At 36.4% G+C, this 14,946-nt stretch overlaps 1 protein-coding gene across 9 annotated transcripts in view; it reads right to left on the bottom strand.

The window, feature by feature from the left end:
* The window catches only part of LOC105681464 (titin), an 81,469-nt gene that overhangs the window by 63,363 nt on the left and 3,160 nt on the right, over nucleotides 1–14,946 (bottom strand). For 7 of the 9 annotated variants that reach the window (XR_001102639.3, XM_033323401.1, XM_012391177.3 and 4 more), the window contains exons 2-6: nucleotides 13,694–14,309; nucleotides 12,934–13,115; nucleotides 12,627–12,825; nucleotides 11,938–12,157; nucleotides 11,118–11,362 (exon numbers count right to left, since the gene is read on the bottom strand). Coding sequence is in view for 8 of the 9 variants with exons in the window: in XM_033323401.1 (XP_033179292.1) it covers nucleotides 11,118–11,362; nucleotides 11,938–12,157; nucleotides 12,627–12,825; nucleotides 12,934–13,115; nucleotides 13,694–14,308 (1,461 nt within the window). In the remaining variant the exon portion in view is untranslated. Of the gene's footprint in view, nucleotides 1–5,324; nucleotides 5,624–9,920; nucleotides 10,070–11,117; nucleotides 11,363–11,937; nucleotides 12,158–12,626; nucleotides 12,826–12,933; nucleotides 13,116–13,693; nucleotides 14,310–14,946 lie in introns of those variants that run through there. The other 2 variants (XM_012391174.3, XM_012391176.2) reach the window with 2 other exon arrangements.

Genomic DNA, 14,946 nt, shown 5'->3' with positions numbered 1-14,946 from the left:
CGTGTATGAAACATGGAGGCGGAGAAAGGGCGGAGAAAAGGAAATAAAAATTAAAAAAAGTGAAAAGAAGAAAAGAGGAGGAAAGTCTGTCGTCTGTTACGAGGTACGTTTGTTAGATAATGCGAACCTTTATCCTTGCGTCGTATGATAATATCTTCACGAGCCGCGGGGCTGCGAATTATCGCCACCAAACAAATTGCTAAATTGTTTGACGCTAATTGCACGTGTTTGAGACAGCCATTGGAAAGTATGGAAAAATAAGTATTTACGAGAATTTTCGTCGCGTTAAATATTCACCAGTTTGCAATGTCAGATGTTCGTGCACGAGTCAAAAATTTAACGTAAACAACGGCGAAGGAGAGGCTTTTTGAAAAATTCCTGATATTAATACTGAAGCGTATGATTAATGTTTAAGTTTTCGGTAATCAAATAATTATCTGCAGTGCAGTTGATCGATTTGACGTGTGCGAGGTTCATTTATCATACTGATAAATGTAATTAATAACGAATCATTCTATCGTGAAGAAAAATAAGAGAAGATAGAGAGGTTGATAAAGAGAAAGTTATTCTCCAGTGAAGATAAAAAACTGACAAGTTAAAATATGTACAATTAATCGTCTCGTCTATTACACTCATCGAATTTCTCCGTTTCTCATTTCTATTTATTCCTACGATTTAGACAATTTCTTTACCGTAAAGAAATTTTTATTAAATTACAAATTTAAGCAGGCTGCTAATGAATATTTAGCAGACGTTGACAAAACGGAATTTTCGTCATAAATTAACGACTTAATGTCAAGAGAAGTTCATGTAAAAACAGAAAAATATACACGTGCTGTCGATATAGGATATGTTTCATTCCAAATATGTAATTCAAAAATTGAAAAAAAGAAAAAATGTTGAAAATAAAAGGTTAAGACGAATGCTTCGGATTACGATATTTACAATAATTTACTATACTGAAATAATGAGATAGATTTTCCTCGAATAGGGTCTAGCGATTGGAATTGCCTCTTAAGGATAACATAGAAGAAACCAAATGAAAACCTACGATGACCTTATTCAACGAATCCACGAAAAAAATGTGTTGGACCGGTTCCAGTTATAGGTCACACAGAGATAAACCTCACTTTCCTCGAGTCACTAAATCCAACCATACTTTTTCAAGTGTTATCAACGCATATAAATAATCGAAATCGAGATTTCAACATTGTGTGTGTGTTAGAGTTTAAGACAGACTATATCAAACTGTAGACTGCAATCAGGAAAAATTCAATAGAGAATTCTGGAATTCTGAAGACAACGACACGTGTCATATTTCCTTAACGAAGAAATGATCATTGTAAAATAAGAAATATTTAAAATTCTCGAGAAGATTAAAAAATCCACTACGAAGAATATCAAATATTGGACGATGTACCGCAGAAGCAAATTCACAGAATTTCTCGAACCAAAGAGAGGCGACCAAAGTTCGAACTATAATGAAAATTTACGATCGTTAAAAGTTTTCGAAAAAATTAAAGAATCCATTATACAACAGAGAAAATATTAAATTATACACATATACAAGGTGGTTGGTAACTGGTGGTACAAGCGGAAAGGGGGTAATTCTACGCGAAAAAATAAGTCGAAAATATAGAATAAAGATTTTTTTTTTTAATTCTTCCATCGAGACAACGATCTACAGTGAGATCCGTTATAACGAGACGCGATAAAGTGCACGCGTACCGAGCGAAAATTCAAAGTCGATTTTCTCGAAAACAAATCCTCGAACGAAAAATTTTTATTCTATATTTTCGACTTCTTTTTTCGCGCAGAATCACCCCCTTTCCGCTTGTACCACCAGTTACCAATCACCCTGTATAACTATACATTATGTACATCGATGGGAGGATGCAGAAAGTTTGCGTTTCAAGTCGCGACAATTTCATTTTTCTCAATTCTTTTCATTTCCTCGTCGACTCTTCGTACTATCCGTAAAATCGCATATAAAAATCCTGCAAAGTGAAAAATTGCAATCCATTTCCGACACGTCGATAACTCGCCTCTAGAAAAGTACCTGCGTCTATAAATATCTCGAGCAACAAGTACCGTACAAGATCGTATCCCCCGAGAGAATTACATAATCGCGTGCAACAAGTGCGTTTTCTCCATACGAATCCTTTCGTGTACCTCACGTTTACGTCTCTGCCATGTACATAGTCATGGTACATGATCGTTGCACGTCTCGTACAATTATTTTTGGTGGCGTAACGAAGACGAGACGGTTTGGCCCTCGTTGATGGCTGCGCGATTTCTCCAAGGGAAGGAACCCGTTGTAGCGGTTAAATTTATCCTTCGCGGAGTTTCCGAGAGCTCGTTTTGCTCGATGGGATACCTAAAACGCTCACGGTTTCGAGAGGACTCGGAAATAGCTATGGACTCGAGGCGACTCCCGAAATAATCCAACACCATAGATTATGGACGCGTGTGACCGGGTACGCGGCCAGCCACTCAGCTTCTACCTGAATATACGCGATCGACCGGCTTTCGAACGCTTCCTAAAACATATATCAAGACGTTTGCATGCTCCTTTGTCGGCCATGACGCTGATATATGCTGTCTTTCGCGTGGTCAACGGTGAAAATGGCGACCGAACGCGTCGCTGATGGAACTCGATGATTTCTGCTGGCTCTGGTCGCACTTGCGTTACGCCAACGTATTAGCTTGTCCGAAAAGTTTCCTTCGTTTTATGAGGATTTTATGAGGTTCTTTTCTTTTATATTATTTTGTCGAATTACGTACGATCCATTTTCTTCTGTTGAGATAAATACCGCGATATTTCACAGACTTGCCCGTAAAAGACACGTTTGCGAAAGAAAGACGCTTCTACAAGGACAATCTAACACTTATTATTCCGTATAATTATCGTGGATTTTGTATTCTCAGAGTGCAGTAAAATCATGAAAATATTCTTGATCCTTTGATTAAAAATAAAACGGTGAAAAATTCGGAATGGACGGTGTAGGAAATAATCATTGCCTCGTCGTTTCTTGTTGTCGATATAGCGTCAGATGCAAAATACGCGTGTAATGTACTTTCAATGTTTTATGAAAAATAAATATCGGTAATTGCGTTGTGTACGATGACTCTTAAGACTTTCATCGTATTATATGTGACGCTTTCTCCCAGCCTCTGCTAGGCTTCGTTATGAAAGGGTTAAAATTATTCGCTCCTAATCCGGCGACTTCGTGGTACACACAGCGTTCACAACCCGATTACCGCCAGGATTATTATACAAATAAGTATTAATAAGCGTTTGATAAGCATCGGTATTTAAAATAGTATTTATATGGAATATTTTTAGCAATCAAATCGTCATACTCGATGGAACTGATCGATTTGGTTTCTACTTGGTTCGTTTGATAGCACGAGACACGATCGATTTAATGTTGAGAGTCGTTTATTATCTTTGTGGTAATCTCACTCGATTATATTTATCATTAGGTTGTCCGAAAAGTTCCTTTCGTTTTATAAGGAAATAATAGACGCACAATGTTTTTTGTTTTATATTAGTTTATTGAATTATGCACGAACATAATAATAATAAAATGGATCATACCTAATTCAATAAAATAATATAAAACAGAAATCGTCGTTCGTCTATTATCATCTTATGAGACGAAAGAAACTTTTCGAACAACCTAATACATATGTCGGTTCTCAAAATTGTTTCAAGATTTTCTGTAACTTGATATTGCACGAGGTAGGTAAAATGGCAATTCGAGTGATTCGAAGTGACTTGAAGAACGATACGCATCGATGAAGATAAGATGCGTTTGAAGAACACTCGAATAGAACACTTAACGGTAACAATCTCAGAACTAGGAACAGAATTAAAATAGATTTTGTGCGTTTAATCGCTTGCACGAGAGATATAGCGATAATGAGATTGGAGGGCGATGTTTGATTCATCTGACATTTAGATTAATTATCTATTCAAGCACAAACAGGGACTAATTATACGTAATTGTCAAATTTTTGGGCATTAATTGAATAAAATATTTGAAAAATAATTTGTTTAAATAATGTTGTATTATCCTGTTTGATTCGTAGATATTCAGCATATTCGAACAATTTCAAATTATATTTCGTTATTTGACTAGAGATAAAATAATCATATCATTATATTTATTTATATATCTTTCGTTTAGGTTCTTTCAAATAATTCTTTATTATGTCAAATGTGTTCGATATGCACGTTTCTTCACGCGTGTTTATTATTCAAAGATTATTGGAAACCATTTTAGAGATAGACGATATCATATTGTAAAACTATCTATCGTGAATAGTTTGATATTCGCCGACTAAAACAACATAAAATAAAATTGCCTTCCACGTATATTTTGAAAATAAAATTCTAAAAATAAATAAAGTAAAGATAATGGATTAATCGAGATACGGTTAATCATTTGAAGTAATTATATTTTATTTATATTTCAAATAGAATTTGCCTCGATTTAAAAATTGTACGCGAATTCGACGAATCTAATAATTAAGGAATTAAGAGTTGAGATAAAGGGAACGATAGGATCTCTTACGTACATTTTTCAAAAATGTATAATAGGCAATATAATGATGATGACTCACGTAATGATGATAAATATAACTCAAGTTCTGAAAACGTTTCAGTAACTTTCTTCAACCTAATATTACAGAGTATATAATTAACAGTTAATTGCTAACTTCTTCGTAAAAAAAGCTCAAACAAAAAGTATTTAATCCCAAACGTTACACAATCTCATAAAAAATATGTATATATATAATTACACACCATAACATCAAAAAAAAAAAAAAACACTTAACTAATTAATACAGTAAAGAAACAAGCTACGTACAAACAAATCTAACAAAAAGCACATAAAACGTTTTACATAAATCTACATAAAAGCGACCAACAGTCATTCAACGATTCTTAAATTTATAACAATTGATCTACTAACAAGAAACAAATTTCCCATTACATTAGCCATCTGAATTATAAAATATGAAAAATCTTATTAAGAGAATGATTAAAAAATTCTATAAATGTTAATCGCTTATGATAAAAGGACGATTTTACGTTATACCATCTGAATCTTAAAATATCCAAAATCATATTTAGAGAATCTAAAAAAGACAAAATCTACAAAATCCATAAAAACACTCCTTCGTATTATTTAAATTTAAAAATATCTATTTAAACCCATCACAGTGCGAAAATCGATTCATAAAAAAAGATCGCCGCCTACACAGGCGAGACATTAATACATTAGTCGTCTACGATAAGGTACGATGCCCCTTACTTGAAGTAGAGCGATCACCAGACGCGTTTCACCGCTCTGCACAGCTATGGTGCTTATGGTGGTCGTCGGACTGGTGGTTTGTTGCGGTGCATCCTCGTTGCTCTCCACCATCGTTCGTGATTCCTTCTCACGAGGTACCTCGCTATTCTCCGTCGTTTCCATCGAGTCGTGTCCGTCTACCATTCTCGTAACTCTTCTCTTTCGCGGCAAAACAGAATCGTTCGAGCTATCGGCGTGGATCGATTCGACGATCGTCCCGAATCGTTCGTGTGGTTCTTTTTTGTATTTTTTACTCGTTACTTCAATCGTACCAAGTGTAAGGTAACGTGCGAAAAACACCTCGAGACTGGATTTGACGTTGGAGCAATGGTAAAATTGTTCCGCGATATGTTTCAACTTGTTTCGTTTTATGGGTATTTCGAATTTTCACGTACTGATAGTTAACAATTGTTAATCGACGTTACTGAATAGATCGAAAGATTCGACGTTTTTGAAATATTTAAAAATTTTCAGAATTTTCAGAATCTCAAATTTCCAAATCTTTAAATTTCTAAACGTTTAAACCTTCAAATTTGAAATCCTTCGATTTCCAGACATTCGAATCTTCGACTGGAAGCTTGGAAATTTGAAACATGTCAAGTTCGAATATACCGAGTTTACATCAAATCCAGCTGTAATTATTTCGTACACTATAGTCACACCCACACTAGGTGATAATTTCTACTATGTGAATAAAGATTGTATGGTGAAAAATCGATTAACACAGATCGGATAAATCAAGTATAACAGCTTCTAAATATTATTTTTTCCTATACTCGAATCTTTTCATTAGCCATAACACGCCTAGGGATACCAATCGCCAAGAAACGAAACTAATACGTAATACGTCTGAAGCAAAACGAAATAAAATTACAATTTCTCTGTTTTTAACGAAAGTACTCTCTACATATTACATTACACAAACTAGTTTAACATTTTACACCCACGAATCGTAGTTGCGACTTTCTACCGGAAGATAGATCAAAGTTCGTGACGCAGGAATTCAAGCATAATTATATTTCAGTGAAAATACGGAATTCGATTGGCCTGTTTCCAACGTTCAAGACACGAACGAGAAGAAACGAAGGTTTTAATAGCTCTCGTCTATCTACTGGTGAATTAATCCTGACGTTGATCAACGTTCCGCGTTCCTACGAGATGACAACGGCATTATGACGCGGAAATATTTCGGAGCGGGTCAAACTTGATGCCGGTCGCTCTTCGTCTTCCATCTTCCATCGAGATCGCAACGAAGTCAACGCGTCTGTTACGTTCTCCAGTTACCATCGCCGTTTCTACTGATTAACGTTATTTTTGGCGATTCGCCAAACACGCGAATTCTACGGACACCAAGGCGTGCCGAATCGTCGCTTCGAGAACTTCTATTCCTTCCTTCCCTGAGAAAAATTCTCTGAGAACGATCGGTCCTTTGCGTTTGCGACCGAAATAACGATCAACAGGCAGAGGTGATTGCACTGGAACGTACGTAAAACTTTCATCCACTGTGGCAACATCGAAAAGAAATTTTCGAATGGAAGTCAAGAGGTTTGAAGCATATAAACCATTTTATATGCTCCGTAGACGTTGCTTTAGATTCAAGTTTTTCCAAATCTGTTTTGTCTGGCTTAGTTTCTGGGAAAAGTAATAGAAAGACGCAATTGCACTGGAACGTTATATTTTATCTACGGTTGGAAAATAGAAAAGAAGTTTTGAAATATAAATTAAACGTCTTGCAGTTCTTTTGCTTTGAAACGACCGCTTGCACTCGGAAGAAAGATAATGATTCAGAGCTAGTTATATTGAAACATCGTGAATGCTCCGTTTACGGATGAAATATGGAAAGAAAGCTTCGGAACGAAATTCAAGTTTTAAAAAATTCTTTATTTTACTGTGTAAAAGTTTCATCGAATTATATCTACAGACGAAAGATGGAGAGAAAATTTTCAAATTGGAAATTAAAAATATTGGAATATTATCTAGCTCGTTTTAAAATCATTGCTTTTGCTCGTAGTTCTTCAACTACGTAGACGCTGCTACTGTAAATTTCGTGTATATATAACTGCAGTTTGACTTCTTGTATAACTGTAAGAGTAGCGTTTTTGTTTGTACAACCATTAGATGTTGAAGCCAGTCCAATAAAGCTTATGTTGCGCAAAGAATTCCACGAACAAAGATACTTTATTCTGTTATCTGTTCGATGAAAGAATTTTAGTATTCAAATCCCTTCCAAAATTTCCGCTGAGCAAATTAGAAGATATATTAATTCCATGTATCACGAAGAAACAGTTTCTTCGAATCCCCACTCATTCGAAATCCTCAATGGATGAATTAAATCTCAAAAATTTCAATATCCAGTTCCTTCAAAAATTTCCAATGACCAAATTAAAAGATACCGGCAAGTTGGTATACCACGAAGAAATAATCTACGGTATATCAAAATTTAATCTACTCGAGAAACATACTATTCAACAAGTTGTTACAATTGACATCACTCGAACTCCACAATGGAAGAATAAAATCTTAAGAACATTGCCATTCAAAATTCCCTGCAAATATTCGACAACTACGTTAAAACACACATCAATTCCATATACACAAAGAACCTGTAACATCTATATTTAACCGCAATCTACTTAGACATACAATATACCAACTACCCGAAGATATCGAATCCCGAATTTCTTCAAAAATGTTCAACAACCAAATAAAAAAACAAACATATATACAGGGTGGTTGTTAACTGGTGATACAAGCGGAAAAGAAGTGATTCTACGCGAAAAAAGAAGTCGAAAATATAGAATAAACATTTTTCGTTTGAGGCTTTGTTTTCGAGAAAATCGACTTTGAATCTTCGCTCGGTACGCGTGCGGTACGTTATAACGGATCTCACTGTAGATCGTTGTCTCGATGGAAAAATGAAAAAAATATTTTTATTCTATATTTTCGACTTATTTTTTCGCGTAGAATCACCCTCTTTCCGCTTGTATCACCAGTTACCAACCACCCTGTATATCAAATCTATACAACGAAGAAAGTATCTACATCGAATTTCAATCGACTTAAACGAGACATACAAACCACCAGACACTTACAATTAGCATCCGGACGCCACCCGCGATATCTATCCCGATAACAATTCACTCCGCTGCGATCCACTTTCGATTCTGATCTAATACTTAAATATATCCATTACTAATAGCCAACAGATCGAATGCATCGAACAATTCAGCCTCTGAAAGACACTATCATTACGGAGGCCAGACAAACGCCTTAAAAAAAAAAGGACCAAATCTAATCGAAACTAGCAACCGGAGAACGAGTCTATTCACCATACCTCTAATTGCCGGTGTATAATTAAAACGCACGGATGTGAATTAAAAAGCGTATGTCTACTATACACCTTTCGATCGAACGTCAGTGTGTTTATACTTTATAGGTATCTTTGTAAGGTGACGTCACCGACACGGACGAACGAATGGGAGGATAAAACCGGACTGACTGGTGGCGTTCTCCGAACGAGAGGTTCGCCACACCGCGCGACCCACGGGAATCGTGGAGACGATCCCGTGGAAAAAGAGGAGACGAGAAATTAAGCGAGATCGCGTGTACAGTCCGCTGGAATCGGCGTGTTCCACGGTTCACGGATCTCGCGGCCCGGAAGCGTTCCCTTTGTCCGCCGCCCATCCTCGTGAAACAATGCACGCCGGTATTATGGTATTATCGGTGGCATTATGTCAGGCTAATTACGCGTTATCTGTTCGCCGACGATCGCTGCTACTGGAAACCAAGACGTTAACAAGAAAAGGGGAAAACTTTCGCTTAACGTTTCTTCGATGTCGTTTTGTCTTTTTTAAATATAATTTAATGGACAACGAATGGTGGATAAGATATAATATACATTTATGCATATGTATATATGTATATATAATTCGATGATGGCGCTTTCGAGAGCACGATACTCGTGCTTTCTGTGAGATAACGATAAATGGTAGAGGCGATGTAAATGATTTTGTAAGAGGTTCTTACTCCGTTGGTTTGAACTGTTACTCGCGGCAAGATAGTATTACGATCGGACTATTTCAGTGGCACTTTTCAAGGTAAGAGAGACGAGAGCTGCTCGTGAACAGCATACCCAAGGACGAGATGAAATCGGGGTCGAGAGAAAAACGTGACAAATTGGACGGGTTTTTGGTCAAAGTTGGCCGAGTGTAACCGGGGATTACGTGTCGCGCATCGGTGAGTCCATTCAAAAGAGTGCCACTTGTTTGCGGAGAAACTTGATACTACGATTCGTGGGGCGAATGATAATTAAATTACGTATTCCCTGAATGAGAAACGTTTCTTCTTTGACTACTATCGATCTTTTGCTGTAATAGTATTAATCGATTTCATATTCTATTTGATATTCTATTTGGTATCTATAAAAGTTCATCTGATTATTTAAAAAAATAGAATCTGGGAAACATTCTCGATTAGAGAGATCGAAAGTGAATTTGTAAATGTATCTCGTAAAGATCGTCTTATGCTACGTTATCTAATTAATTATCGGGCAATCACCTAAATCGACCCACGTTCAAGCAATGACAGCCACAACGTAAACCTCAGCAGCAACAACACTCGCGTGACACATGTCACAATGGTGTCACATCACCGGTCGATCGGTCGTAGAAGCCAGTCGACTCAAGACTGTCCGATCGTCCCGTTTCGAATGCCGCCGAAGTAGTTTGGCCGCGCATGCGCGTTGTCGAGTGCATCCGAACGCGCCCGAATATTACCGATGGCGCGCGAAACGCGATGAGATCTACCGATAGCTCGTGACCCGCTACTTTCAAAAGAGTGTCATCGCGATAACAGGAATCGCTCGTTCTAATTGCCGATAATTTTTTTTCGTTGAAAATGTGACGAGTTTTCTTTACATTCAAGGTACAAAATCCAGTTTTTCTGACTGTTGAGCAACGCTTTATTTACAAACGCGAGCCATGCACACAACGTAAGGATGTTATAACTGTTATGCACACGTTAGACTGAAAATGTTTGTTCGTATTTTAACTATACACTAATTTTGATTTTCTTAAATGGTTAAAGGTGGAGGAGTTAGGTTTTCATTGGGTAATTATTGTTGTATCGTTTGTAATCAGTTCAACCCAGTGTTTCTGTTATTTTATATAGGTAAATTATAAAATGTGTTTTATATATAACTATCTGAAGATCATTTTTTACTCCAGAGTCTAAAATAATCCTGATACTGTATTGTATAAAATTGAAGAAATTTAAGCTTCAGGCGTCTTTGATTGCTTATATAATAATATTTATCACAACACCCTATAAGTTGCATCGAGTACTTAATAAAAAAACAAAATATAAATTAAACGTATAAACTATACTTATTTATCGTATTTTTATCACTTATACAGACTACAATGATAATAATTGCAGTTACAATTCTACAACTATACTAACATATTTCTTCGGAAACAATTATATCAAGTACACATTTATAAAATAGTTAATTTAACCGGGTTGAACGTACAAAAAGGAATCTAATATATAACATAGAAGCACACAGATCACATAAAAAAATCAGCTTGCATTAGACAGTGGCACACAACGTCGATTCTCATTAACGCTGTTAAGCTCGATCAGATTCTGTTGCATGGAAAAACGATCGTAGCATGCAGCTTCGTGACTGCAATTGCAATTGCAACATCCATTCCTTCGATCGCCATTCATCGAGGAACTTTCGATCGAACTCACCTTCCTCGCTCTTTCGAGGAAATCTTGCCCTTCGAGATTCTCGTCCTTCTTCGTCGGTGACATCTCAATTCCACTATCTTCGCGGTGTCGCGTATATTCCTTCAGGGACAACGAAATATCCTTCGATGTGTCCGCAGGGATTACGCGTGATTCTTGATTGATCTCGCAAATCTTTGCGAATTTGATCACGCGTTCGGTGTCGTCTGTTTTCGTTGACAGTTCGTCTCTACGACTGTACGAATCCGCTGCGAAACAATATGATTTTTAATGATCGTTTGAAACATTCTTAGTAGGGCTACCGCAGTAAATAGATAGTTAATTGTATATTGTATTTTCAATTTGTTCTGTTGGTGGCAGATATAATTATTTTGTATCAGTTGTTAATAGACTTCAAGTATCTATATGAATTGATATCTTTATCTATATATAACTAAAGGAATATGACCTAAACAATTATTTGTTCAATATTATAAATAACCATATTTTAAATATTTTCTATATTTTTATACGCTATGTGTAGTTTTGCACTTTTAAACTTCCTATGAATGCATAAAGGTTCATGGTCCGATTATTAAATTCTTATTCTGTTCCAACGTAATTTATAATGCATTGGAGCACGAAAATTACTGTCCTATCTTAAACAAATATGCAATACATTATACTATAAAACTATCGTTCTGATAACTCTTTAGATTTAAATGAAAATAATCTGTGTAGATAATGCAATAAATGTTTTTGTAGAAAATGAATTTTTCCATAGTGAAGATAGGCATCAGAGCAACTAAAGTTTCTAAAGACTATTGAACGTGAAAAGTCTCACATTTGCAACCGGAATCTGTCTCGTGGTGTAATCCATTCGTCTGAACATCCGGAAACACGATTCGTTCGAGATCCTTGATTTCCTTAACATCAACGTTTTCTCGATGATCTTGCGTGGTGTTGGATATCACTTTGTAAGACGCGATACCTAAACGAGTGTCGTGAGACACGCGTAAAGTCGTTGTTTCTGTAACTTCTTTCACGATCTTCCCGGATTTCTCCTGAATCGACACAAGATAAAATAACGCATTAAAAAAATCCCGACGTACGCAAATTGAAGGGATTGCTCCAATAAGAAGGTAGCTGTACTTTTTAATAATTTGAATAAAGCAACAAAAACGAACTCAAGATCAATCAGGTCGATTTTTTGAACATGCTATAAATTGATAGTTAATTAATATTCGAGTAATAAACATTTTCAATTTAAATAATTACAATTTACAATTTAATTTCATTTTAGTGTCTCTTGTACTAAAAAATATCATATTCCTAACAGTCATTTTATTCCATAATATATATCATATTTATTTTATTAAATAGAAACCTATTTTGCAAAATTATGGTGTCTCTTATATTTCTTATTTTATGAATATTTTCTTTTGTTCGCTATTTTAAATATCGGAGCTGCCTTCTTGTTGTCGTAAACCTTCGATTATTCACAGAAACATAAATTAAAAATGTTCTACGTACTTCGACTTTCTTTTCCATTGTCACGACTTTCTCAATCTGTTTTTCTTTGTTCGTCTCACTAGCTTCCGATTGCGGAGTATCCACCGATACGACGACGTTTCTTTCTATTTTCGGCTCTTTCGAAGCTTCCATTTGTTTAAACACAGGAGAAGACGCCGCTGCAGTAGTGGGGATAAATTTAGGTTCCTCGATGTTCCACCTTCGCGAATAAAAAGACGAAAAAGAATCGCTATTAGAATCAGATCGTATTATTCATGAACGAATTAATTAATGAGTGTTCTTTTTGTTTATGGACAGTGTTTCTTACCAATTATCGTTATTAGACGTTATGGTTGCTGGAGCAGCAAGATCTTCGTATTCTGGAGAAGTAACGAAGGATTCGCTTCTGGAGCGAACTGTCGGAGTAATTGAACGTTCGGTGGCGGTCACGTAGTCCTCTATGTTCGAATCATCGGCTTGACTATCGTCGAATGACTTCTCAATTACGTCCTACAATCGTGATATAAATATCACAAAATGCATTCGACGAGACATTGAATATAAATTTGACTTAATATAGAGATATAGAGACAACTCTATACGATCAGAGAAGAAGAGGATCAAATATTAAATGATTTAAAATAATCGTTCAATTAGTGTGAAACAATTTTTCTAAACTTGAATTGAATCGAGGATTAACATTGTACTCGTGCAATATTTTTCTTTTGTAATATTTTTTTCAGTTAATTTACTTTATTGAATTCTGTTTTTTGACATTTTTAATATTTCAAACTTTACAATTTTATCAAGTTTCAGAACGTTCAAGTGTCTGTAATAAATAATTTCCTTTTCAAATCATACACATTTTTTTAATCTAACGATACATTGTTAATATCTCGATAAAAAATTAAGTAAGTGAATTTATTTAATACAATGATTTTCAATGATTTTTATACAGCTTTTACGTTACTGTTATTAACGCTATTTCCTCTTTTGAACCTCCATTACGGATTAACCATAAAACACATCATCGTATCCTTTCTCTAACCAACATGTTTTACTTCATTAAACGAACGAATTTATCTCACCTCCGCGACTTCTTCCATCTTCGCGTCATTCGCTCGGTCCAAATCCACGTCCTTACGTTCCTCCTCTGCTCCGTCTTCTTTCTCAGCAACTTTTTCCTCCGTCTTACCATTCTCCAGCATAGTAGAACCAGCCTTACCATTAACAGTACCCGTGTAAACCGTTCCATTCGCCGATTGTGGTATCGAAGACACCAAGCCAGACATCTTTTCCTTCGAAGGACCAACACTTTCGTTATTCGTCGCCGAGGACAAGATCGTGGACACGCATTTAGGTTGCAGTTGCACCGTAGACACCGAGGAACTGATCAAAGGTGTAGTAATTCCAATCGACGAGGTAGTAACAGCAATGGATCCAGAGATTCCGGTAGAAATCGTTTGAACTTGGCTAGGAGCGGACGTGGACGTGGTGACTGATACGTTCGACGACGAGAAGAGAGACGAAGTGGAGGACATCGCGGACGACGACATCGGAACTGGTCGAGTCCTGGCTCCAGCCTCGCAAAGTCTCGCGTCCAGCTTCTCGGCGAGTCGCGTTACTTCCGCCAGCCTCGCCGAGATTGCTTCAATCGCTGTCAGGTTACTGCCTTTGCCCGAGGCATCCTCGGCTTCAGACATTCTAGAAAAATAAATTTCTCTCGTTCACTTCTCGCTATTAATAGACATTTTTCTGGACCGTGGTCCGTCGACTTCGTGAATGATGATCGCGTGCCTGATTATCGATCTTGTTATACACGGTGTGACAAAAGACTCGCGGTAACGCTACGAGTACGTTCGCAGAAAAGTAATTGGGAAATTTCGAACGTCGAGTTTCCATTTGTCAAATTTCATGGTGGATGCTGGACAACGAGCGGCAGGTTATTCTATGCGCGAAAAAAAGTCAAAAGTTGAGAATATTTACAATCTTCTCATTCGAGATCTCGTATCTCGTTTTTAAGAAAATCGAGTGTGAATATTCGGAGAGTATTAATTTCCGACTGGATATCAATGGACGAACGATAGGAGATTATCCTGTGTATGTGAAGATGAATCGGGAATAAAGAATACATTTTTTTCTTTTTTTTTTTTGTTTAGAGCTTAAATCTGTTCAAATTCGATTTTCTTGAAAACAAGCCTTCAAGCGAAAAAAATTTATATTATGTTTTTAGTTTATCTTTGCGTATAGAATAGCCTTCTGCTCTTCTATTCGTTGCCTCCTACTCGTATCCAATGAAGAGTTAGTCCAGTTCACAGGTACTTGACAAGTCCTCGAACTC

The sequence above is a fragment of the Bombus impatiens genome, unplaced genomic scaffold (genome assembly GCF_000188095.3).
Source record: "Bombus impatiens unplaced genomic scaffold, BIMP_2.2 scf_0967, whole genome shotgun sequence".
Lineage (NCBI taxonomy): Eukaryota > Metazoa > Arthropoda > Insecta > Hymenoptera > Apidae > Bombus > Bombus impatiens.
This window is presented reverse-complemented; position numbering and strand designations above follow the sequence as displayed.